Below are 27,350 nucleotides of genomic sequence, written 5' to 3'. Positions count from 1 at the left end.
TATTGCCCAGGCTAGTCCTTCTGAACTTCTTGTGTCTACCTTTTAAGTGCTGGGATTACAAGTGTACACACCTGGCCTCACCCTCCTAGCTTCACCTTTATCTAGGATTTTCTTTTGCTCCTGACCTTTATGTTTGAAGTTGTCAACTTACTGATCTTTACTCCAAGTTTATCTTTGGACCTTGTAATTCTCATCTTTGTTTGTACACAAAACCACAGGCACCTTGGAAGTTAGATTTACATGTGGATGACAAGTCAAGCTGGTGGTTGTCAGTAGACTGGAGCTCCAAATTGTATGTCTGCTCTTGCTGAACACAGTAGTTGTTTTCAAGTTACTTTTAGAACAGTCCTTCTCAGATCTCTGTTTGCCTTAATTGATGTAGCAAATACTGCTGGCTTGAAGTTGAATTGGTGGATCTGTTGCAGCCCTACTCAGCGTTTTGTTAATGGACACGTATGTTTAGTTATTATCAGATAGTTTCTAAGAGACCCCTGGAAGACTTAAAAGGAAGTAATTGCTTGTGATGGGGATGGAGAAGCCAAGGGGCTGTGCTAGTTCATGGAGATTCGGAAGGAAAGACTTGTGAGCATTAGATATTTGGGGTTGTAGTGTTGATACAGTAAGATGGGGATGGAGAACATAATTAAATTCTCTGGGGCTGTTGGCCAGTTGGAGAAGTGCCTGCTGGACATGTGAAGCTCTGGACTCAGCCCCTAGCACTGAACAACAGACATGGTCACACATGTCTAAAATCTTAGCACTCAGGAGGTAGAAGCAGGAGGATTGGGAGTTCAAGGTCATCCTTGGCTACATATCGAGTTGACGGCCAGCTTGGCCTAGGGGAGACCATTTCTTAGGAGGGAAAAAAAAAAGACAGAAAATAAATCTAGATCTTAATCTTTAGACTTAGAAATCATCACTTTCCCACTTACTGCTATAGCTCATTCTTGTTGGATTCACATATAGAATCCTATTCTGATTAGAGGCTGGGGACATTGCCAGAGAAGAGAAAGCGTGGTTTGAATGCGTTGATGATGCTCGTTATGTGACTTGGAAAAATAATCCTGGAGAGTTGATTACCTGTCCCTCCTTACTAATGGGAACAAACCACTAATGTCAACCTGACTCCAGAAACCCTGTTTTGCACCAGTCTCAGTTTCTCTCTTTCTTTTTTCTTTGCTTGTTCTGTTTTAAAATCAACATAGAAGGAATTTAAGAGGTGGTATTACTTGAGGAAATGGGTAATCTGATGCCAGCGGGCTGCCTGTATCCCAGGATAACTACGTGTGTGGCTCAACACAGTTGTGGATGGCAGGGCTGTGCTGTGACATCAAAAGGCTGGGCACCTCCAGAAGGGTTTCTCTGGCCGGGCTGATTTGGCATTCGTCCCTCCTACCTTTTGCTCAGGGTTTCACACCTCCATTGCAACATTTCATTTTCTTTTCTCCCTCCCCTTTTCCCAACAGCAGGAACGGATTTCATACACACCCCCGGAGAGTCCAGTGCCGAGCTACGGTTCCTCGACTCCACTTCATGTTCCAGTGCCAGGAGCGCTCAGGATGGAGGAAGACTCGACCCACCTGCCAGCCCACCTGCGTGAGTGATGGAGGTTGGGAAGGGGACATGCTGGGCCATGTGGACGGATCCCAGGGAGAGGCTCTGGGTCTGAGGTGGTGTTCATGGGACTTGGCCAGCTGCCCAGGAATCTTTGACCCTCACCCCATAATGACTTTGAAAAGTTTGAGATTCTTGTCCCTTATTTCTCAATATTTTCATTTGTATAGTATCTGATAAGGACATGGCAGGGGGGAGAAATCCAGAAATACCTAACACACGACAGAGTCCCATCCCCTCCCACTCCCCACCCCGCACCCCATTGAAGTTTTTATCTCTAAGTTCATACTTAGTTTAGCTTCATGTTTTCTTTTATCCAGTTGTGGATTCGGACTCATTGCTTTAAACATTTGTGTGTGTGCATGTGTGTGTGTGGGGGGGTTGTGTTTGGATTGTGTCAAGGTGCATGTGTGGAGATCGGAGGGTATTGTTTAGGAGTTGGCTTGCTCCTTCCACCTTGGGTTCTGAGGAAGCTTTCTGAACTCAGGTTAAGGCATGCCTGGCAAGTGTCTTCACCTGGAGCTCCACCATCTCCCTTGAATTCACCCCCACCCCTGCTTTGTTTCTAAGCCATGCGCTTTCTGTCTCTAAGGTCTCTGTCCCTTCTCTTTCTACATATACTGGCTACTCTTCTTTCCTCTATGTGCCATCACATGTCCTTTCTTTGTCTTCTCTTGTCCACGCCTCTCCCCCTTTCTTTTCTTGACCTACATTGCCTCAAGGGTTCCACCCTTTTCCCCCACATCACACCTCTCCTTGCTTCTGTCACCTTACCTGAGTCTTCAGCTGCATCTCAGCAGAGCAGTGGGTCCAGTGTACCTATATGACCACTGTCAGTCTCCAAAGCATTGACCCCCGCTGTGTCCCTTTTGTCTGCTCCTCCTCCACTGGTACCCACCCCAGGGGATAAAACACAACTGGAACATCCGGAGAAAAGGAATCACCTGATCCCTACCCTGATCACTGGTTTCCAAGAAAATGCCACTTCCTCTGCCTTGAATGTTGTCTGGAGGGCACACGTCCAGATTCTAGGGAAGACTGGGGTTGTCTTAGGCCTTTCCAAAGCGTTTCAGAGTGACTCGGGTGTTGAAGAGTCAGGCTCACCGTCCCTTGGCATGATGGCGGTCCTCCCTCCTCAGAGGATGCTTGCTGAAAGTATGGAATGATTCGGGACAGGGGGACAGGCTCAGGAGAGAAGATGATTTGTGTCAGGCGTTGGGGGTGGGTCTCTGGCACCCACCATTCTGTTAGCCATTCTTCTGCTTACAGTAAGCATGATTCTTCTTGGGTATTGAGAGCACTGGAACCCTCCCTTCCTTCACCTTTCTTTAGAGAGTGTTGCCTCTTGTCACCCAGAAGCTCCTGCTTTACTTCTTCAGCAGAGAAGTCAAAGACACAGCTTTTGTAGGGTCCCCCACCCCTTCAGTAATCTTGCAAAGAAGAGGTTGTGACTGCAGAGCTGCAGGCACTGTCACCTTTAGAAAGTGGAGCTGTTATGGTACCAGTGGAGCAGACAGAACTGGAAGAGACAGAGCCAGGCAGTAGCAAATTTGCCACCAGACATTGTCCTGTGACAGTGTTTACTACAGGAATGTTTACCTTAGGGTAGAACATACTTGTGGCATGCAGACAAAACCCCTGCACTAAGTGTCATTTATTCACTTTGCCAATCATTACTGTAGCCTGTGCTCTGCCAGGCACTCTCCTAGATACCCCAGGTGCCATGATGCAGAGAGCATCTCTCTGCTTCCACAGAGCATAACAGGGTGAAGTTTCCTTCTTCTTTTTTTTTTTTTTATTCCTATATTTTGCAACACTGCTTGAGGGACCACAGGTCCTGATAAGCCTCTGGGCACCTTTTAACATACATGACCTCTTTGCTGGAGAAATTATCATAGAAAGACAAAAAAGCTAGCAAGCGAACAGGAAGACCAGACTAGCCATTATATCTTCATTCTGGGCTCTGTGTGCCATTTAGCTGTGAGTTGGTCATTTATTTTCAGTCTTTTTTTTTTTTTCTTCATGTTTTTGTTTGGAGAAGAGAATGCTCAACAGTCCTTCTGACTGTAAATATGACAAGTCTCATCTCCACCATCGTTATCCTTATCTGGAGCTGTCTTTCCTTAGCAATGCTTTAGTTTCCCCTTGAGAAGGCAGCTTCCTCGCTGAACCGCCTCTTTACTGCTTCCCAGATCTATTTGTATTAGTCAGGGTTCTCTAGAGTCACAAACTTATGAAAGGAATGCCTCTTTCTCTTTACACACACACACACACACACACACACACACGATTGATTTATTGGAATGACTTACAGGCTGCAGTCCAACTAGTACAGCAATGACTAGCTGTGAACAGAAAGCCCAAGAATCTAATAGTTGCTCAGTCCCTCAGGCTGGATGTCTTAGCTCATCTTCTGTATATGCTGGAATCCCAGAGAAGTAGGCTCCTGTGAAGAAAAAAAAAAGGGGGGGGGGTGTGCTAGCAAGGTGAGGGCAAGCAGGCAAAGAACAAAAGCTCCAGTTTCCTTATCTAGACTTCCAGCGGTAGGTGTTGCCCAGATTAAAGGTATGCTTTCTTGCCTCAAGGCTTGGATGAAAGGCCTGTGTCTTCCAGCCTTAAGACCCAGATCAAAGGTGTGCACCTTCCTAACTCAAAGGTCTGCACTAGACATGGATTCACCCACTTCATACCAAGCAGAACATCTCCCACAGCTGTGTCCTTCATTTCCGGATTGTAGTGCATTCCAGATATAGTCAAGCTGACAACCAAGAATAGCCACCACAGCAGCATGTCACCAACTGCATCACTCCATCAGGACAGCTAGTAAATAAGCTGGGCGTGGTGGCACATGCCTTTAATCCCAGCACTGAGAGGTAAAGCAGGTGAATCTCCGTTACGTCAAAGTTAGCCTAGTCTACAAAGTGAGTTACCCAACAGATAGGGCTCATAGAAGAGACCTCGTCTCAAGAAAAGAAAGAAAATTAGTAATACCTAGTGATTATTGTGGTACTATATGAGGCCTTGATATATAAATTATTTTATTTTGTTCTCACATCAATATCTGTAAAGACAGATTTTCCTCTTTATATCCATACTGTACATAAAGGCTTGGGGAATTTTATTTTTTATTTTTTGGTAATGCTAGGGGTCAAACCCATGACCTTGCACATGCTAGGCAAACACTCTACCACAGAGCTTTATCTCTATCTCAGGGCTTCGAGAATTTAAGTAATTGTTCAGTTTCGGTCACAGAACTAATAAGATGACATAGTCAAGATTCAAATTCAGTCTCCTCCAACCCCATAAATACTAAGCATAAATACTAAGAATCTTAGATTCTTAGTATTTATGCTACTGTGCAGTTATGTATTTAATCCACTTATCTTGCATGGAGGAATGAATTTAGGAATACTGCTTGGCCAGTCATACTGATGTGGCCCCAGAACTGGGGTGTGGCTGGGAGCTATTCTCCTCACTATTGTTCTGTTGCTGAAGAACTCATGTGTCACCCTCGGATAGATGGATGGTTGGGTGGACAGGTGGATGGATGGATGGACGGATGGTCACCCAAGGTAATTATGCACTGTGGAGTTGTAGCACATTACTGCTGGCCTGGGGGATTGTCAGTAAATTATGAATTCATGTCAGGGCAGTCTCAGCTGTGTCAGTCCAAGTTAAATGATAACCTGCCATGGTAGTCTGCAGGGCCCCCGTTGTGGCATGGTTGGCTTCAACATCTGGAATGAATCCTCTCGACTGAGAGGTTCCCAGGCTCTTGCTGTCTGCCCTCTGCCGGGGCTTTCCAGGCGGGCTGGCCCAGTTTCCCTCCTCCCTACTCCTTACTCGGAGGAACTCAGTGGCCGCAGAACCTTACACTTAAAGATACATCCCAGCTGAGTTTCCAAACCTTTAAAAAAAAAAAAAATTAAATAAATAAATACACTAGCAAGGGAATTGGGTTACTGCTGTTTTAATCTGGGATTCCAGACAATTCCCAGTAGAATGTGTATGGAAAGTACGGGGAAGAGTCTGAGAGGCAGAACGGCAGCAGGACATTTATAGCTTTACAATGTTGGGAGCATTCTCAGAGGCCTGTTTTAAAACAAGTACCAGCCTAGTATGGCTCCCAGTAGCTTCTTTTTGCCATTTATCATTGGTCTTCAGATAAACCTCGCTCTGAACTGTCTTTTCTTCTCTCATTCTTAAATCACAGTAGGATTTGGAAAGTCGGGGAGGGCAGGAATCTAATAGCAGAGATTCTCACAGTCTCACTGCTGTGTTCCACAAACACAGGTCTATACTGAAGCCCCCCCCCCCCCCACCTGGAAAATTAGCAAGAGAGGTAGAGAGGGAGGCTTTGCTTTACATTTGTGAATGTGATAAAAGCGAGGTGATAAATGAAGCAAGTGTTAAGTGATGATTATGAGGTGCTGAAAGGACATGCAGGGGCAAGACCGGCCACCTTGGAAGAGTTCCTGTCTCCTTGGTCCTCAGTGCCCAGGACTGCAGATGCTGCTGCTGATCTCCCTGTTCATAGGAGGGCAGATGTGTTCATGGAAAGCATACAAAGGGCATGCTTCTCCTCTTCCTTCTCCTCTTCCTCCTCTTCTCCTCACTTCTATAAAGCATGCTGAACTGTTTATAAGCCTGAGGGTTGAAGGGCTGAAGTACAGTCACAGCAGGCCATGGAAAACAAAAATTCCCTTCTTTGTACTGAGCATCAACCCCTGTCTCAGTGTGAGAACACTTGAAGGACTCCAGGGGTTCTGAATCAGGCTTACTGTTGATCCTTATCATTGCCTGGAAAGGGGAAGTCTTTTCTCTGTCCTCAGGAGGGTAGGGACAGGGGGCTTATCCTGTGAAGGGCTTGCCTTGTTTGCTGGAAACCCACCATTTGTCACCTTCCTAGGAAGTGAGGTCCTACAAGGTACCACTGCTGTTCTTTCAGCAGAAGCTATTCGCTTAGATTTTCATCCCTGTGACCTGATGTCTGAGCAAATAGACTTAAAAGGATGGGTGTTTTACTTTGGTCCATGCTTCAGTAGTTGTAATCTGTGGCCACTGGCTCCTTTGTTCTGGGCTCATGGCACAGCATCTATGCTAGCACAATAGCTGCCAGAAATCAGAGACAGACACAGGGAGAGAGAAAGGGAAGGATTGGGGTCCCATACCTGCTCAGGGGCACCTCCTGTCATTGAGCTTCTTTTTACTGGGCCCCACCTTCTAAGGTTCCTACCATATTCTAATAATACCACAGGCTGCTGTCCAAGCCTTTAGCATATGGGTATCTAGAGATCCAAAAATCCAGACATTAACAGATTCATAATGTGTTCTGTGAGTGCCAGGCATCAAATACTGATGCCCATGCTGGGATGTAGAGTAGTGAGATCAGTGTGTTTTAGATGTATAGGGCAGAACTTAAACAGTTAAATGCCCCTTTTAAATCTTTGTTAGACATGATCATCTCATGTTTAGTTAATTTAATCACAATTAATCATAGGTCAGTGTTAATGCTGTTTGCCTGAAGACTACATCTTTCTCTGTCTGTTTGGCCTTGCTCAGACCCTAGGAGTTGATGTTAAAAAATCGGAACCCAGGACTCATTCATCATATTTAATGGGGCTTTGGTTTATGATGTTGCGGGTTAATAAATAGCCATAATAACTGCCCTGAGTTTTCCAGAGCCAGGACACCAGAAATGGTCCCCTGGCTCTCTTTCCTTACCTTGTGAATCTTTCAGAATTCCTGCATTACTGCTCCTGCTTGTGCGTGTTTAATAATTTAATTGTGTGCCTTCCCAGGGGAGCCTCACTGCTCTCATCCACTCTGCTGAGTTGCATCTTCAGCAGAGTGACTGGGCTGCAGACAGTTGCACGGCGAGCTGAACTTCATCCGAACCTGCACACAGAGAAGGTGTGGCACCTCTGTTTTAATTGACCCGCCATTCTCCATACTTTGAAGTTAGGCTTGTCCTCAAAAGCAGAGACAGCCGTGCAAGCTAAAGATAATCATAGTTAATATTTTATAGTGTTGTAAAAGAAACAAGTGAATCCACGCATATCATTTAATCGTATGACAGTTCTTGAAGCAGGTGTTCCTGGTCCGGTGTCAGGTCGGGGGACTTGCCCAGGTTCACACAGAACGGGAAGGGTTTAACATGATTTCTGCTTCACAAGCTACCTTTTAACCTGTTTTAGGAGAATGCATATAGGCAGTGTCTCACGGACTGGAAAGTTAATTAACCAATGGAAATGGATGGACAATGACGGACGGAGGGTTCAGTGGCAGCCGTGGCTCTAAAGGTGCCACTTGGCATGGCTCGGTGCCAAGCCTCCATCAGGCTAGCATCTCCCTTTCAGAAGGACGAGGAGACGTGCCAGGTGGCATTAGAGCCCATTACAAGGACCGCCTCTTTCTGGTTCGGTCCGGCTGCTTTGCTGCCCTTTTTCTTTGATTTTCTTTGTGAGCTCAGATTACTTCACCAACCAAATGGCAGGGCCCGTTGGAAAGGTCTTAGAGGGCCAGCTCTGAGAGTGGGACACAACCGGTTATTTACATTGAACAGCTTTTTACCAGGGTGTCCTGAGTATTGGGGCCATCACCTCTTCTTAGACTTTCCAGTTCCACACGAAAAAATAATCATGGTACTGCGATTACTTTAATAGCTGGACTGAATGAGCTTTAGTCTCAGGACAGCGTCTTCCAAGTAGAAGAGTCAGCTTCTCTAAGACTAACTTTCTAGTAACGTCTGCTGACGAGAGGTTTTGTAAGTGACAGAATTCATATGTGTAAAATGACACTGGCATAGTGCCTAATGGCAGGGAGGGGGCTAACTCACTAAGGGTCAGCTGTGGTCTTCTGCACAACTTAACAGGCGGCTTCCCCACGCCCAAGCTCTGAGGCAGCGCGCATGCTGCTGGTTGTTGATCTTAGAGAAAGGACCCAGAACTCGTCCACAGTCCGCACAGTACCGAGACCGGGTTTTCTTGACTTGCCGAGGAAGCAGGGTTTCTATTTCTAACAGTTTCCCATGATTGAGCAGCTCTTTCAGCCTGGAACTTTGCAAATCTCTTTGCCTGGCCTTCCCCTCCCATCTTCTCAGGTCTATCAGATCTTCCTAGGTTCTTAGCCATCGTCAGTATTCCCGAGGTGACCTCGCCTTACAGCTGCTTGTGGCGTGTGGTGACATCACTGTCAGAGCTGAGGCAAGGGCATGGGGAAGAACCAGTTCCCAGGCAGTGTCTTAAAGCAGTACTGACTTCTGGCAAAGCTGGTCAAGCTACTGACGTTTTCATCTTTTATTTCCCCTTAAACCTTGTTTTGGGAATCTTCATATTTTGCATCCAGATAACTTGAAGAGAAAAGAAAAGAAAAGAAAAATCAGTCTGCAGCAGCACAGCCAGCCAGGATGCTTTGGAAGGGAAATTTCCTTTTTGGGTGTGCTGTCTGAAAGAATTTCCGAGGCAGGCAGACGTTAATTCCTAGCTCCGTGCTTCCTGATAAGGAAGCAGCTTCAATAAATGCAGCTATTTATAGATGTCTCTCTCTTTAAACATATAACCAGAGGTTTATTGACCTTTCCTTTCACCTCACATTTCACGCAGCGAGTCCCGTGTACATTTAAGGCAGTTCCTCCAGCCTGAGCGCTGACAGTGTTGCTCTGACTCTTGGGGTGGCATCCCGAGGGGAAATGAGGCCACCTCCTGTATGTCAGGACTCTCAGGTTTGGTTGGAGCTCTGAACTAGTCAAGTTGATTGTCCCTGTGTGTTTACCACTCAGGCTTTTGTGCTGCCGAGACTACCTACCTGATGTGAATGGTTTCAGGGAGGAACTGTGTGTTTTGGTTCGTGGTCTCAGAGAGTTCAGTCCAGTGCTCACTGGCCCTGTTTCTGGGCCCATTGTGATACAGCAGTGAGAGCCTGTGGTGGAGGAATTTCCCCCCTGGGTAAGGAGAAAGCAGAGACCTCCTACCAGGATGATTTCCATCATGTCTCCCTCCTAACTCCAGGTCCTTGAAACAGCTCATAATATAGTCAACAATGATAACTAACCACCATGATGTCTGAACACAGAGATGTCTCACTCATTGGAGACTCCACATAGGTTTATGACAAACAGAACTATTGAAAAATTTAAGAGACACTGAGAATCGGTCAGTTTTATGAACAGACTTGGTCAACAGGAAATAATCTTATTTCCTCTTGCTTCTCTCTGCCATCTCCCTCTGGGAGAAATTTTGTGGCCTTCTCTTGAGAGGCTAGGGTCCTGCAGATTAAAGAGTGCTGTCCATATATACATATAGGCAGGCTCACTACACACAACTGAACCTCCTGTCAGGGATGATAATGGTCCTGTGTGATGTCAGCTTGTACTGTACGTTCGTAACCTTCCCACTTCCTCTTCGTTCTTAAAGAGCTTCAATGAGCTGACTTTATACAGGTACAATAAAATTCCCAACCTCAAACAGCATATATTTCCACCCGTTTTGCTCTGTATTGGAGCTGCACCTCTTCTGACACTCAGTCTTGGAGCTCCTGGCAGGAGTTACCAGGACAGCTGCGTCCTTCCAGAAGTAAGTCTTAGCAGATACTACTGGTTTCTCTGCTGTCCTAGGTAAATTTGGAGTCTCAGTTGCTTGTGCCTAGAATGGGTGTTTTGGGGGTTCTTTTACTAATCTGTCTGAAGCAAGGGTAGAGCAAGATTTGGGGGTCTTAACCAGTCCTGACTCTGACCACATGCCCACTGTAGATCCTGGATTTTTTTTTTTTTTTAAGTCACCTAGGCCTCACTTTCCAGCTTCCAGCTTAGGTAGGTAGGTAGAAAAAGTACCATTCTTTTTAAATTGGTCTTTCTCTGTGCTTCCTACAGATCATGGATGCTAATAGCTGTTAGATGGCACTCTGAGATTCCAGGAATAGGACTGTAGATTGCAAATACTGATGATGGGTAAAAAGCTGTGGATGCAAGGTAGAGGCAAGGTAGATTCCTGGAAGGGAAACACTTGCGGGGAGATCTTGCCCTCAGCAGAAGTTAATTCTCAACCTTTGAGGCTAGAATACTAACTAATGCTGTTTGTTATGGAGGGTGAAGGTTTGTGAGGGGAAATTTAACAATCACCTTGTTTTTTTAAGGTGCTTATGTAACAAGTATTGAAGGCCATTAAATAATAAGGTGGGTTTTTTTTGGGGGGGAGGGGGCGGGGAGAACAGAATCTTTTCTAGCCCAAGCTAACCTTCAATCATTATGCAGCTGAGGATGGCTTTGAATTTAGGATCTTCCTCCCTCTACCCACCAAGTGCTGGGATTACAGGCATGTACCATTATGCCTAGATCTTAAGTACCATTTTAAAGATTTTTTTTGTTGTTGTTAACTGACAGCATATAGCAGCGATGCTTCATCCCTGGAGCCATTCCAAGGTCACCTGTGTTTAGGTTCTTAACACTAGCCCAGAGGCTCTGTGGCAGTGTCATGTTCAGTAAGTCCTAATAGTCCCTACTGTATGTAGAGCACTTTCTATGTGCCAGGAGTCTCTGTCTAAGTTAGTCTGAATAATCACAAACACATTTGAGGTTCAGATGTGGCACATTGTGTCCCCAAGGGCACAGAGAGGATAGAGGACTCCACATCTTATTCCAAGGCTCCTGCTTTCCGAAATCACTTCATCATATCCCATCTCAGATGTGTTAGGGACTGATTAGTTATGTCATTCCAGCTCTTGGTTAGAAGGAGAAAATCAAACCTTCCGATTGTTTCTCTTTTTTGAAAGAAAAAAAAAATAAATTAAGACAAATTGAGAATTGACAAGAAGACCCGGGGGATAAAATCAGAGATATAAACCAAATAATCTTTTGAACTTAGAGGAAGATAAATTTGCAGATCCAATCCTGTGGGCATACTGTTATCTCTCACGCATTTTCAAGTATAAATTCTAGAATGTTAGAAACGAAATTTTAATGATGCCAACAGAGGTTCCTGTTGTACCGAGTTTTCCATCTTTTAAACATAAAAACTCTCCACTTCACAGTTTGTAAGAGCGATGTGCTTGTAAGCCGATTGTCACACTGCATTCACAAAGGACACCACTAAATGTTTTTATAGGCCACGTTAGGCTGACATGCTTCAGAGCATGGCCTGGTGTGCTGGGCCCTCACTTCCCCGTGTGGCAGTCCTCTGGGCATCTGGCCCCATGTGGCTATGACGTGTGGTCACCTTTTTCACACGTCATTCCTTCTCCTGGGAAATAGTTAAGTCTTTAAAATGAAGTAGCTTGAGTCCACGTTCCCGAGTTTCTTCCATACTCATTCGGCTTGGCATTATTCTGATTCCAAGGAAGCACAGAGCTTCTCAACTGCCAAGCATCATCTACGGACACGTGTGGTGCTCATTCATTTGATTGCTGGTGCTCAGCCTCCACGCTCGTGCAGATGGTAGTATTTCAGTGATGCAGGAGATTGTCTTCTGCTTGTGCTGTGACGGCGTTGTGAGGAAATATGGAAATCTAGAGTCTGGCTCTGTGGGACGTTTCTCTGGGGTGCCTGTGATTGAGGCAAGGTAGATCTTTTAAGGGATGGAAACATGCTCTCTCCAGTGCCTTGAAAGGTTTCTGCCACCGCCTCTGCTGTGCTTCCCTTATACCAGTCCCAGGACCTGGCAGCCCAGGCTTAGGCCTGCTCCTCTGTCCTCACAGCCCCTTTTAGGACCTGAGAATTCCCTGTGAGCTGGCTCTTTGCCCAGTGCATTACATACAGGTGTAGCTTCCTGTAACTGTTTGAACCCAGCTGTGTGATTTGTGGGAATCCCCTCATGACTCAGGGCATGTTCATTTTTGTTGTAGTCTGTGAAAGCTGTGGTGTGCATCTTCCTGCCTCTAGATGCTGTCCACTGGGGTTTGGGCCCTACGGAGCCAGTTACCAGCACAGAGAGCCCACATGATCCTCCTTCAGCCAGCCTCATAGCACATGCACAATTAATACCGCATTAATTAATTATGGGGAAAAAAAGGCCGAGCTGGCAAAGGGTTGAAGACTTTCAGCTTCTAAAGTGAAGGCTTTGATGCTGAGCTTTAAAGTATATTTCCATCTGCCTCAGCAGCAGAGAATCTGTGACACTTACACCATCCTCTGGGCATGAAAACTTATACCCGAGAAACTATTTCTAAACAGAGGATCCGAACCAGTTACTCGAGTCATTCATGAGTTGCCACAGGCTGTCCAAAGGGGGCGTAAGATTAGGGGAAAAAACGCCCAGAGCACAGAGGTTTGTGAACAAAACTGATGAAGGATTTTGTCCTGTCTTCCTTTGTAGCTAATAGGTGACCAGCATCGGATACTCTGGGAAGGAAGGCCCAGATGAGCACAGGACTTGGTGCTGATCCTCTTGATGTAGAATGTCTGTTCCCCAGGTCCCTCACTCTGCCCCCCTTGAATTTACATATCTGTTACTAGGGTGGGTTAGGGGATCCATCTGGCCTTGGGGGCATTTAGGGGTATGGGGTAGGGAGGAAACACTGCCCTTTCACCTTCGTTTGAAAATGCCCGGCTTCCATGGGGAATTCCTTTTGCTTCTCATGCAAGCTGTTGGTGAAGCTTGAAGCCACCACACAGAATCCCCGACCAAGGTACATATTGTTGCTCCCGTTTGTAACTCTTAAACATTCCGCATGAGACCCTCGATGACCTTAAACCATGGTTGTGGTGTAAATATTCATTCACCCATGTATTTGCAGTTCCATTTAAAGGAATTTTTAAAGTAGAAATCCCCTGAGATGTTTTCCTCGATTGAGACTGTGGGGTTAGAAATGTTCTTTCCAAACTCTCCTCGGGAGCTGGAGAGACAGCTCGATGGGTAGAGTGCCTGCTTAGCATTCGGGAAGCTCTCAGTTCATTCCCGAGCAGCAGATGAGCCAGATGCTTGTCCCCTCATCCCAGCACTCGGGAGCTAGGCCAAGATCACAATGCTCTGATCGCGTGCTGGCTGGAGCTCCAGACCAACAAAAGTAAACGAATTTGTTGTTTGTCAGCTGGGTATTTGGAACTTAGGAAAGTTTTTCATTCTTAGGCGTGTGTGTGTGTGTGTGTGTGTGTGTGTGTGTGTGTGTGTGTGTGTGAAGAACCCGGAAGGATACAGTGGACTGTTGTAGCGCTGACATTGCACCTACAGCTGTGTCACTGTCTGCCTATTGGCCTTTTGTTTGCTGAAGGCGTATTCAGATTCCAATGTGCCTGATGCGGCACCCAGGACAGAGGGCTTGCAGTTGTCTGTGAACAGGGCTAGTGTTCTGCTGAAGCAGAGAATGGGGTCACCCGGTTGAAGTGACTTAGAGTGCCTTATAAATATCTGCCGAGATGAACTGCGCCGGCGCCTGCGAGTCCACTTTTGGAAGATGTTCCTTTTGCACCACGCAGGCATGTTCCCACCTAGCTCCGTTAAAACATGTTACAAGATTTATTTATTTATTTTATTTCATGTATGTCAATATGTCGCCTGCACGTCTGAATATATGTGCATCACCCACATGCTTTGGGACAGTCACACGCAACCATGTGGGTGCTGGGAACTAATCTGGCACATAGGGAGTGGGATGGGGTGGGGTGGCGTGGGATGGGGTGATGGGTGACTGTAAGAACATTAAATACTCTAACTGCTGAGCCATCCTTCTGGCCCCTAGCCCCACTTTTAAAAGTAAATAGTCATGTAGGTTGTGCCTTGGATGGAGACAGTGAAAATTAGTTTATTAAATCTCCCAGTTCTCTTGCATCAGAGGGATCCATCCATAGCTAACATGGAAGACCAAGGGAGGTGATCACATTGGGAATGACCTCTGTAATTTTGTTTAGGCTGTTTTTCTCCATGGAGGAAACAGACATAGGACGAGGGAGAAAATGCAGGTCCCTTGATTGATTCACACAAAGTATTTTCAACCTGAAGCCCTGGGCTAAGACAAGAAGTCAGTCCACGGCTTACTGAGTCAGGTGTCATCTCTAGTGCTGCCAGCGTTGATCGTAGCCAGGCAAGTTGAGCACCCTGAAGGCAGACATCATTTTGAGGATTTCAGTCTTCCAGGTTCTCTGAGAGAAGCAGTGAGTTTTCGGGTGTAAATCCTCACAGGTATATAAGGGGCAGGTGGATTCACGTTTCATTGAAGGGGTCGGGAAGATCTTGACGTGACCAGGGTACCCTGCATGTGTAATGAGGGCTCGGGATATGGAATTTGGGGGAACAATCTCCGTGGCACTTTGGGTTGAGTAACAGCCTCCACTTGCTGAGTGCTCACCATAGACCCTGTTAGCGTGGATTATATCACCGAGTCCTCTTGACGGCCTTGAGCTGAATTTTCTTATCCTTACTTTAAAGAAGTTTAAAGAAGTTAAGACACTTGGCCAAAGTCACTCGCAAAGCTGGTAAGCCTCCAGACCATTTATATTTTTCTTCCCAGTGTAAACCAAAGCCCTGTTCTCCAGATGAAAAGAATAAAAAAACAACGTCACATTCCCTCAGAGACCCAGCGGTGGTTAAGACTTCATAAATTTTAGAAAAATAGGATAACTCACCAAAGTAAACATTTAAAAACCACCCCACAGCAAACGTCTACCACAGCCCTCAACCTCAAGGTTCATATATTGAGATTTTAGTGAGCTTTATGAATCTCATTCGTCTCTTAAATACTGCTCTGTTTCCTGGTAAAGAATATCCCGTCAGAGCTCTGGCACATAAATAGTGTAATGGGATCAGCTCCGAGCATGCGGCCATTCTAGTGCCCTCTAATTGCAGGGTGAAAATCCGGGGCTGCCTTAGCTCCTCATCTGTCTACGCCTCTCTCTGGCCACTGCCTGATAGCCAGGCTGAGGTTCAATAATGTCTCTTCTTTTTGTGCTTTAGATAGATCAGTCCTTTGCACAGATTTTTTTTTTTTTAAATAAAGTGATTTGAAATGGAAAATTAAAAACTTAAATGCAAGTTTGGCAGCTTCTCTGCTCAGAAGCTTCATGAAATTCTCTAGCACAGCTGCTCTGGATTCTCACCACTTAGCTGTTCTCAAGATGTCTGAAAGATTAATTCTTATAGGGCTGTGGTTGGAGATTCTTTCCCCCTTCTTCTCCATGTTTCGCTGAGAATTCTCACTGGAAAAGTTGTGCAGAAAATCCCATCACCGGGGGTAAAGGGCTCTTGGGGAATCGACATGTTTGAGGGTCTGAGGGTCTGCTGCTTGCCATTTTGTCCTCTTTCTGGCAGAAATATGAAGTCGTATGTGTGATCCTGATAAGTGCTGTGTGCTGACGCTGTCTTGGGATGCCTTTGGGTGGTGTGTGTGTGTGTGTGAGAGAGAGAGAGAGAGAGAGAGAGCGAGAGAGAGTGTGTGTGTGTGTGTGTGTGTGTGTGTGTGAGAGAGAGAGAGAGCGAGAGTGTGTGTGTGTGTGTGTGTGTGTGTGTGTGGTCTGTCATGTATATGGATACGGATGACAGGTACTACAGGCCTTCCTGGCAGATGTAGGCTCTTTGTGTCTCATAGGCAGCCGTAGAAGACAAGGGCGCCAGAGAACGGAGGGCTTTGGTGGGGTCCCCTCCCACTGGCCCAGAGACCAACTGTTTGTCCCTGGGTGCCGGCAGCAGCAGAAAGCCAGGGGTGTTTTTGAGACTCGGCTGCCAAAGTTTCTTGAATCAGCCTTGTTCAAAGGCATATGCTGGGCTCACTTCTGAGGGAAATTTCCTTTTTGGGGAAGTTGAAGCAAAGGAATTTCCTGTGTGGGCAGACAGAGCTTCCTGACTTGAAGGCTTCTTGGAAGGGAAACAGTTTCATAATGAAATGACAAATTAAAGACATACCAGCCGGGTTCACTTCAAAACAGCTATTGAGAGTACAGGCAAAGCCCTATTATACTCCCTCATGGAACAAAAATAAATCCCATCCTGACAGGTTTCTATATGCTGGGTTATATCTGTCCCCCCACACCTTCCTTCACAGTCTCCCACATGCTCCCTTCCTCCCAGCCCCCACCACTAGCTACCATCTTTAACAGGTCTGGAGCCATCTCAGGGAGCCTCTGGGCGTCCTTCCTGCCTCTACTCACCTTTCCTTAATGGCATCACCCATCCCTGGAGTACTTGGGCACTTCTTGTGGGTTATGGTACGGTCCTAGGCTGCCCAGACTTAGATATGACCTCTTTCCTTCTTTTGACATAAAGCAATGATTGAAGATGGCCTCAGCGTTTCCTTTGGCTGGCCCTTAAAACCTTGTAGACAGTACATGTAACTGCTATTCTTATCTTGGAGCTGATCTGAAGCTGGCTTTGTTCAAGAAAATAGAGCTCTTTGCACTGGGCAGATGACAGTTTTGCGCTGAGCATGTAATTTTCTGTAGTTTAGTCAGCCAGTGTAGTGGGAATCGTTTTGTTTTGTACATGATATGAAGATACCCTTTGTGGCTGTTGTTTGTGTTTTTAAGACAGGGGCTTGTATAGTCCTGGCACTGACCTAGAACTCAACTAGTAGATTAGGCTTTGAATTTGATGTTATCCCCCTGCCTCTACAGAGCTCCTGAGTGCTGGGATAATAGCTGTGTGCTGCTACACCTGGTAAAGGTGCGATATGAATTCCACCCCACTTCCTCCTCTCTCTCTTTTGTTAAGGGACTCAGGATTGAACTCAGGGCCTTGTGCACCCTGGGCAAGCACTTTTCCAATAAAAGCTACACCCCAGTGCCCTACCTTTCTTTCCTTCCTTCCTTCCTTCCTTTTTTTTTTTTTTTTTTTTTTTTCAAGACAGGGTTTCTCTGTGTAGCCCTGGCTGTCTTGGAACTCACTCTGTAGACCAGGCTGGCCTGAAACCCAGGGATCCACCTGTCTCTCCTTCCCAAGCGCTGGGATTGAAGGCGTGCACCACCATGCTCTGCCAATTCTTCTTTCTTTGTCTTCTTCTCCTTTTTTCTTTTCTTAAACAACAGATTAAGAGGAAAAAATGACGGCAGCATCATTTGGGCAGTGTGAAAGAACAGCCATTATTAATTAGCCTTGGTCAGTAGAATCAAATAGGTATAGGCTTTGGAAACTGGTCACTAACTTGTCATTTCTAGCAACATGCAGCCAGCAGTGTGACCAAGTGACTTAGTCTTTTGGCTTCCATTTCCTTGTCCCTGCAATGAACACAACAACACCTTTTGTTCTTTCTTGTATAGAAATTAGTTTGTGATCTCAAACATTCTTTGTAAACACTTCTGACTCCTTCACAGTTTTTCATTAATCCACCAATGGGATCTTTTGGGGTTGAGACACAATACTGGGCTAAGATAGTAGAATTATATTTATATATCAACTTGGCAATTATTTATTAGCGATTTTCTTTCTACATAGTTAGGCTTGGTGGAGAAAAATAAGCCAAGTTGGAATGGCCATGTGGCATAACATGATGAATATTGGACTTGGGGGACAGGAGGCTGGAGTCCAATCCTGGCTTCTACTCAGTTTTATCTATCCATGGAAGCCTCAGTTCCTTATCTATAAAACTAAAGGAAATTGGACTCCAAACTTGCTACCTCATTGTAATTCTCACATAGTATAATCAATTTTAAAGGGTCCTATTAAACAAAGACTATGTGTTTGTGTGTGTGTGCACGCACTTGCGTGCTCAGATGCCCGTGGAGGCTGAATAACACATCCAATCCCCCTAGAGCTGGGAGTCAGATTAACTACCTAGTGTGGGTGTGAGCTGTCCTATGTGGGAACTGAATTCAGATCCTCTGTAGGCTCAGTAAGGAGTCTTAGCCACTAGCCATCTCTCTAGCCACAGGCCTTGCCTTTTGCATTTGTTTAGAATTTCTGTTCTCAGGAGTCAGGAAGGCATGTGTCCTGTAAAACAGTATCATCTCAGGTGGAGAAACTTGCCTCAAAAAGCGAGACAGATTTTTCTTAGGTAAGCAGGAAAAATATGGTGCTTCCCAGACATACCAGCGGTAGTGAGTTGTTGCTGGGGGGTTTCTGGTGATGCTGACACGAAAACAATGGGAACCATGGTTGAACTTGGTAGTTTTATCAAGGGAACTTATCTTGGGGCCCTGGGTTTCTCACAGGACATTTCCGTTGTTCATTTAAACCCGCACTTCGTGAATACCCCTGTTCAAAGGAATTTGAAAGATGGGAGCCAGTCTTGATGGTCAGCCCATCTGACTGTGTTGTGTAATGCTAGGGCTGCTGTGTCCTCCTGCCTCTCATGTTCCAACTGTTTTAGGGAGGACTGCTTGTTAATACTGCTTCAAAGTCTTCTAAGCACCCACTTAAACCTGGGGATATTGAGATGCCCAAAGAGTCTGATTTTTGTGCATGGAGCTGGGGTTTACATCTAGGTCCTGTGTTTTTAGTTAACCTAGAGCTGCCCCTGATGGGTAGGTGATACTGTCATCACCTCACAGACACAGGTATGTGGAGTTAGCTGAGTGGGTCATGTACCTGTCACACAAGCTTCAGAATTTGATTTTCACCCGAAGAGCACTCATGAAGAAGACAGGGCTGGTGGTGCATGCCTGCAATCCCAGTGCTTCGAGGCAGAGACAGGCAGTTCCAGGGGCTGGCTGACCATCCGTCCTTACCTAATCAGCAAACCCCAGGCCAATGGGAGCCGCATATGAAGAAACAAGGGGTATGGCTCCTGATGAATGATGCTTGAGGTTGGCCTCTGGCCTCCAATGCATGCATGTGAACCAGCCCACTTGAGTGTGCCTGTGCACACTCGAGCGTGCACACACACACACACATACACACACATACACACACACACACACACACACAGTCTTTAGTACTGAGCTCATGGTGCTACGTTGTACTTGGAACTGTAGCTTCATGTGGAGCCAGAAGCTAATGATGAATCCAAAGTCAAACTCATCATGGAGGTAGAAACTGAAGCATATCTGCCTTTTCTGAAGACTTTCCCCATCTCATCTGTATTGTTATTGTTGAACCGTCATGCTCAGTGCTAAGAGTGCCAAATGAGCAGGCTAGAGAAGCTTGGTCTAAGAAAGCAAAACCTTAGATGTATGCTGAGCACTTCCTGTATTCAGGAGAGTGGTAATTACAGAGAATATGTGTTTTTATTTTTCTGTAAATCATCAGACATTAATTAAATGGCAATACTTCAATATTATCATGGTACTTTTTTTTTTTTTTTTGAGACAAAGCCTTATTGTGTATGCTGACCCCAACCCAACAGCAATTCTCCTGCCTCAGCCTCCCAGGAACCACTGCGCTGGCTCTGGACATTTGTTCTCCACCCTGTGTTTGATTTTACTCATTGTTCTCTGTGTAAATACGCTTTTTGTCTATGCTAGTATCTTTCTAATATTCTATAACTTGCCACTTAAACTTTTAATTGCTTTTTATTCTTTGTTTTCTTTGCAAATTCTCCCTTGGGAGAATATATATTTTCCAAACTATTTTTTTAATCAAGAAAAAAAAATTTCTTTCTAAGTCACTTACATGAATGACATCCAGGAGAAAAATCTGAGGGGAAAAAACATGATTTCAGTGACATCTAACTATTAAAGATTCACATCACTCTTACTGTTTGGCCTGTGTAGTGAAATACTATGTAGGTATCATTGTGAGTTCATAGTAAGGAAAAAACAAAAACAAAAACAAAACAGTGCCATTTCTCCTGAGCAGAAATTTAATCTTTCACTTTAATTTTTCATAGGCCTTTTAGCAGCCAATGGGGTCTTGTAAAAAAAAAAAAAATCTTTTCCCTCATTACTGTGTATTCCCCATTTGGTCTTAAGAACAGGGTGGAGGTGATAGCATTGAAATTCTATAACCCAATCTTCATGCTGCTTTGCTTCCCTGGTGAGGAAGTAGTTGGGTTAGGAGGGATTGATTGATTGTTTGTTTATTTTGTTTGGGGGTGCAAGGAGAGGTGGAAGGGCCCTGTGGAATAAGAGAAATGGTGAGTGCTTTCCTGGATCCCCTGCTTTGATTGCTCAGGTACTTTTCTTAGCTGGTACTCTGCGGCAAGGCAGGAAATACTAGGAGGGAACAAGGTGGCTGGCAGGTGAGGGGAACTCCGTAACCTTTCTTTTTGATGAAGAAGGAAGGGGCGAGGAGGAAAGGAGGAAAATTGCTAGTCAGTAACCCGAGTTATGTCTACTAGTCCCAGCTCTTCAGACACTAGTGCTAGTGAGCAGCCAACTGCGAGCAAGCGACCTCTCACCTGGACCTTGTGGTTGGTCCCCAGTAAACCACAAAGCCTTGGAAACTGGGAGTCCACTGTGTCTTCTTTTGTGTCTAACATCGTACACTTCAGACCCCGGATGCAAGGAGTGGCCTGAGTCTTAGGCTGGGAGTCCTAGTTTTGGAAGGACTAGGACTTCCAAAAAAGGAAGTTTTGCCTTTTTTGTTCACCTCAAGAACTGGAAGCTAGAGTTGTCTGAACCCATATTTTACAAAGGAAGCCAGAGGATACTATGGTTTTGTGTAGTGCGTGCCCATCCTGAAACCTGGGCATTCAGAACCTCACCCTGTCACCTCCAGCCTTTCCTCCAAACTCAGATAGCCCAGGAGAGGACCCGTTCTGGTTATCACCAGCCCAGTGACAGATACCTTCCAGACAATAGCCCTTCCTGCCTTCTCGCCTCTCATCCTCTTGGATAGCTGAGGCTTAAGGGAAATTAACATAGATCTTCCAGGCAGGCATCAGGTCTTATGTAAAATGTAGCATCATTTGATGCTTAAGAAAGATTTGTTTGTTTTGAAGTAGAGTCTTAATATGTTGTTTATCCTGACCTTGAACCCTCCAGGTAGCCCACATTGGCCTCCAGGCCTGTGATCCTGAAGTCTCCATTTCCCAAAAGAAAATGTGTTCAGCTTCTGCAAATCAAGACTAACTCTGTGTCACACCTTCACGGATGAGCCTGTGAGCTTGCCGAAGACCCAGGTGGTGCTGGCAAGCTTTAGTCATGACCAATGTTGCATTTTTATCTGTGTCTTCCTTAACAGACCAACTAAATGGCATAGGAATTCCAGTTTCTGAAAACTTAGGGGTGCTGTAGAGATTAATGTAAGTAATACTTTAGCATTTCACAGCCCACAGTCATGGGCTGGGTGCTGTGTAAGAAAGTGGCGTCCCCTCCATGTTTTACTTTTGGCTCCTTGTCCAGTAGTGTTATAACAGAGTCCATGACTTGAACCTGGGGATCATTTGTCATCTGTGAACTTTGTTGCTTTAAAGTCTTGAGACACCTTTCAGTAGTACCCTCTTTGTCTCAGACTCTTCATGATATCTGAAAGCCAAACTCTAAACATTCTGAAGCAAAATCCCAGCAGAAATGAACTTTAAACTGGTGAGAGTAGGGGCAGAGAAATCCCTCTGGGACTCAGAATGAGGCACTTGTATGTCTGGCCTGGTGGCAGGTTTGTTTGTTACCAGAGAGATCTCCATGGTAACAGATCAACATGGCTCCAGTGACAGTTTTATGCTCAGAGCTTCAGGTTCCCATGAGAAGGGGGATTCTCACAGCAAACAGAGAAGAAGAAACCAAGAACAGCATCCCCACCCCCACTCCCTGTGCTGTGTAGAATTCTAGCCATGAGGTGTCATTCCGTACAACCAGCATATCCAGTTCAACCACTTTGTCCCTCTGGGTAAACCAAAGGTCTCCAGAGAGCATAAGGTGTTCGCTCAAATCTTAGCTCAACCCATGCAAGGTTTAAACGGCCTTGCAGTAGGATGAGAATGCAACCTGGGGTCAGGAAGCTCTGACACCAATGGGAGAAAATTGCCTGGTAGGTCCTTTTCAGATTCTGAAATTGCCAACAATAGTCAATTGATCAATTACATTGAAAGCCCTTTGGTATTTCTGACACAATACAAAATGCCCTTCTGCCATTAAAGATGATGATGATGATAATGATGATGATGATGGTGATGATGATGATGGTATGTGCGTAGCAACTACAGCATCTGAAAAGTAGAAGGCGGGCTCTGCCTCTAGTTATAAATCATCCCTGAATGTAATAACCCAAGTATGTAGGCTGGAAAGCCAGCAGAGGAGTTAGTTTTTCTGGAGCCTTGGTTACAAAAGGTAATTCATTTGCAGGAAGACTCTCCAAACACTAGTTTATCTTAAACCACAGAAGAACATTTGGGACTTCGGAAGAACAATTATGTAATTTGGTAATTTAAAGAACCTCTTTCCTGGGGAAATCTTATGACTCAACAGCCAAAGGTATCAGAATGCTGGAGGCATTTTGGTGGTCAGACCTATACATTGACCAGTAGGGGTGACAGTTTCTGTTGTGTACATTTAAGAGGACCAGATATTTTTGTTTTGTTTTTGTAATGATAATTTTTTGCTAAGAAGTTTAATCCTAGGGTTTGAGGGGAGTTAGAACCACAGTGACTCAGGGAAAGTAATTTATTGCTTATTTTCTGTAAAAGGTAGCTGGGATGCGGATTGTCTAAAATGAACCATCAAGTCCTCCCAGCCATCCAGCCTTTAGCCACCATGTTGCATAGTTACAGGGACAGCTAAGAAGGGTAGCTCTCTATTTAAGTTTCTCATGTGATTCTCAGGTCTATCTTTAACAACCAAAAGTCTAAATTTTTTTTTGTTTTAAAAATCATGCTGACTCCAAGAATTGCCTCTGAAAGATCCAGGTTCAGGATTTAAATATGAAAATTTTTGACTGTATTCATTATTTCTTTTGTCATAACTTTATTTTAAGTTTACTTTGTTGGCATAAAAGAATTCATAATTCAGTATAATCTAAATACACACACATGCTCACACTCTTTCTCTTGCTCTCCCTCTTGTCTCCCTTTTTAGTGAACTGTTTCCAAATCTCAGTTGTTTAAGATTTGAGTTGAAAATGGCAAGTTCTTGAGGTGAAGCTTGAGGTGAAATCTAAATGACCAAGATGGAGAAAGAGGTTTTTGTTTTGTTTTGTTTTAAGGACTCTTTTCCTACTAAACAGTTCTAGTCCCAGAACACCAGCATTACCCAGTTCCAGTGTGAATATACGTTGTTTTACCATCACAAGCTAGTGTAAGCTGTTGTGTGTATGAGCAAAAGATCATTTTGGTAGTTTAGAGTCCATGGAAAGGAGATTCTGTCCATTGAGTAGTCCAGCTAAGCAGGGTGTAAAGCACTTTACTTAGGCTCTGGGTTTTCAGAAACAAGCAGGGTCTGAGGAACAAAGGCTGTGTGTCTGTGGGCAGCAGTGGGAAACAACACTGCCTCTGAAGGTGGGGAATGCCCAGCTGCCTGCTCGGAATGGTCTTCTGTCTTGCATGTCTGAACAAGCATCTATTCTTCATCCCCTGGAAGGCTGTCTGCCCTTCATCCTCTAGAGAACATCTCTGCTTTAGCCCCTGGACTGGTGAATCGTCGTTATTCCCCTTGGCTAATGTCAGACACAAGTGAGAGGTGGTATGCAGAGGGCAGGAACTGTTGTCTCACGGCCTGGAACCAAGGTCACTGTTGTGGAGAAAGTCTTTAGGAGCAGGACCTAACCACCAAGCCAGTGAAAGAAGAAGTTAACAGAGCTTAGAAAAGGGTCGGGGGAGAAGCATTTGTTTGGTTAGTTGCTTTTTGCTCTTAATGAAAGATCGAGGGAGAGTCTGGAGAGTGATGGACAGTTTGGGGTCCAGGATGGAGTTGTCTTCACCACTCAGCCAGTTGCTTTGATTTCATTTTGACCAGAAAATGCCCCAGTGTCCCAAGGGAACCTGTACAGACCCTGCTTTTTAACCACTCACGAGAGCTTCCACTTGAGACACTGGGCTCTTCCACAGACAGAACTCAGAAAGCCAAGGGCTGGATTAGGGAAAGAAACTACAGACTGTTTCCTTCCAATCGCCTTTGTTGCCTCCTACAGGAATTTGATGGATGACATGTATCTTATATGATCAAAATTTTGTTGGCACCTGCAGTACCTTCTGTCCCTGAAAGTTAAATAATACGTGAATAAGTTCTATTTCGTTGTCTATTAAGCTTATCAAAGCCTGGGAGGTCACAGGATGTCTGAAATATAGTACTGATAGATTTCATTCAGTGAGCTATCTTTTCAAGAATTTGATCTGACAAAACACAGTAGCCTTTTATCGCTTATTTGAATTAACTTTATTTGTATAGACAGCACATCTGTAGGCAAGAGGACAATCGTAGGAGTTAGTCTTTCCTTCCAGCATAGGGGTTTTAGGGGTGGAACTTCGGTCCTCAGGCTTGGCAGCATGTGCCTTTACTCACTCAGCCATCTCAGTGTCCCCAGGGGACCCTTTGGACTCCTGAGTTCCATCCACACCCATGGGCTTAATCAGCTACAGTTGAAAGAAGTTCCATCCGTAGTGAGCATGTGCAGATGTTCCTGTCATCGTCCCTTAAGCAATGCAGCCACTGTTAACACGGCACTTATACTGTATTGCAAGTGTTGTGGACATGATTTCAAATATTCAGGAAAGTGTCTCTGTGTGTGTAAAAGTGTGTACTCTCGCCTTCTCTTGCGTGTAGGTTCTATGTAAGTACTGTGCCATTTTACAGAGGACTTGAACTTCTTTAGTTTTTAGGGTCCACAAAACCCTATAAACAGTCTGTAGAAATCAAGGAGGAAAACTGATGCAAAAAAATCAAAATGAATGCAGAAATTAACCACGGTGTGACTTCCCGTGCCCTCACTCCAACCGTGGCATGAGGAATACCTGCTAAACTGCCTTTCTGACCCTAGAGGTACTTGGGGAAAATTAACAAGTAGTAACTTGTTAACCCTGTCAGAATGAGGGTGGTGTTGCTTTAGGCAGCCTCGGGGGTATACCCGGCTTTACAAACACGGGCTCAGGAATCCCAAGAAGGTAGACTCAGACCTCCCTCCCTCCGACTGCCAGAGTCAGCGCCACATGTGCGGAGAGCATCTCTGCAGACTTGGACGCAGCTATATGTCATCTCCGTGTGCCCTGTCTGCAGTTCCCTGCCTACCGGTGAGCCATGCCGTGGAGCAAGCCTTGTGTCAGCACTTTGGACAGTTTTCAGTAGTTACAACTAGGAACTGAGCCTTTTGCTTATAATAATTGACTGGTAGAGGAGAATAAGTTGGGATCTGAGAACTGGAGAGATGACTCAGCCGTTGAGAGCTTCAGCAGAGGGAGGAAATTTGGTTCCCAGCACCCATTTGAGGTGGCTCACAGCTACCTGTAATTCCAGCTTCAGGAAGTCCAACCCCTTTGGTCTCACTGGGCACCTGCACTCACGTACACACAAAAGTAATAAAAATCAGTTTTATAAGGAGTTGGGATCTAGAGGGACAGGGACCTAGATGGTGGCACCAGATCTGACATCAGAAGCCCCTAGGTAAGGTACTCCTTCCTCACAGGTTGTAGGCCTGCAGAGTTGACTGTAGAAGTTGGCCATCCTCAGCAACCAGCCTCAGGCTCACAGTGCGGCAGGTGCCTTGTTGAGTTCTGGGGTTCATCTGTGAAACAGATGTAGGCGAGGCTGGCTTTACCATTCACAGAAATGTCCTTATGTACATTTTTGGTTATTTCTTCAATTGCTGGGAGATCCTGCCCACCCCGTCAGAGGCACAGACACTACCACCACCTCGGCTGCGTGCCTTCCCAAGCTCTCTGCCTCTGTCTTCCCAAGCTCTCTGTCCTCTTACCGCTGCACACACATCAGTGCCTTATCATTGTTCATGCGGTCCTGCAGGTCTGTCCAGGCTACTATTATCTGTCTTGGCCTGAAATTCTAAAGACGGACTGGGGGGCCTCCTTAGTCTCCCTTCTGCCATGTCTGGTGCAGCGCCAAGCTCGGAGTGATGCCCGTGTTTGCAGCTGCTTACCAACAGCACCGAGTTTGCAAACGATGTCACAGTGGACATCTTCGCAGCTCTCCCGAGAGTGCATAGTGAAGGAGAGAGCTGCTTCAGAGGGAGCACGTGGACGTTACTAGGTCAGCAGTCACTCCAGACTTCAAGCGGTTCCTACGGTAGGTGGACACGTGGCGATGAGAACGGCCGCACTGGCTGACCTTAGTTATTTAACCCTCTGATGGGAACGTGACTTAGTTAATACGAGCATCTGCTGTGCACAGAGCTCCGGTCGCATCTCTGGGACCGCATAAATCTGACGTGGCGGCCCATGTCTGTTCATCGCAGCACTGGAGAGCTAGACGCGGGATGATCGTAAGTTCAGGTCAGTCAACTGTGTAACAAGTTTGAGGCCAGCCTCAGCTACATGAGACTCTGTCCAAACACATCATGGCAACATGAGTAAACAGTTTTAAAATATTTTACCCATTGCCTCGGTCATTCTCCAATCATCTGTCAGCATCTCGAGGCGCTGACAGATATCCCCGCATGCCCGGGTAACGCGCAGGAGAGGCCAGTGACACAGGACAAGCCAAGGCAAGTGTTTATTTTTTTAAATACCTGTCTGATGTCACTGAGCACTTAGGCTACACATGTCTCCTCCGAATAATCCACTTTTTTCCTTCTTTTTAACACAACCTTTCAAAAATAGTTATTGTAGGGTGTGTGTTTGTGTGTGGGCATGCGCAGCCATGCCTACAAGCTTGTATGTATACACACGCACATTGTGGTGGTCAAAGGACAACTTTTTTGGTTCTGGGAATCAAACTCAGGTTGTCCAGATTGGTGCCAGGCACCTTTAACCCCTGAGCCATCTCACCTACAAGACTCTCCCCTTTTCTTTTTCTCCTTCTTTCTTTCTTTCTTTCTTTCTTTCTTTCTTTCTTTCTTTCTTTC

The 27,350-nt window shown here is 45.4% G+C and overlaps 1 protein-coding gene across 2 annotated transcripts in view; it reads left to right on the top strand.

Annotated features, from left to right (window-relative positions):
- Etv6 (ETS variant transcription factor 6) overlaps window positions 1-27,350 on the top strand; it is a 229,538-nt gene that overhangs the window by 100,540 nt on the left and 101,648 nt on the right. For both annotated transcript variants that reach the window (XM_055610917.1, XM_055610926.1), the window contains exon 2: window positions 1,467-1,596. In XM_055610917.1, the coding sequence (XP_055466892.1) occupies window positions 1,467-1,596 (130 nt within the window). The remainder of the gene's footprint in view (window positions 1-1,466; window positions 1,597-27,350) is intronic.

Source organism: Psammomys obesus, unplaced genomic scaffold (genome assembly GCF_907164565.1).
Source record: "Psammomys obesus unplaced genomic scaffold, mPsaObe1.curated_primary_1811, whole genome shotgun sequence".
Lineage (NCBI taxonomy): Eukaryota > Metazoa > Chordata > Mammalia > Rodentia > Muridae > Psammomys > Psammomys obesus.
The sequence above is the reverse complement of the archived record's forward strand: the minus strand, read 5'-3'. Positions and strand labels throughout refer to the sequence as shown.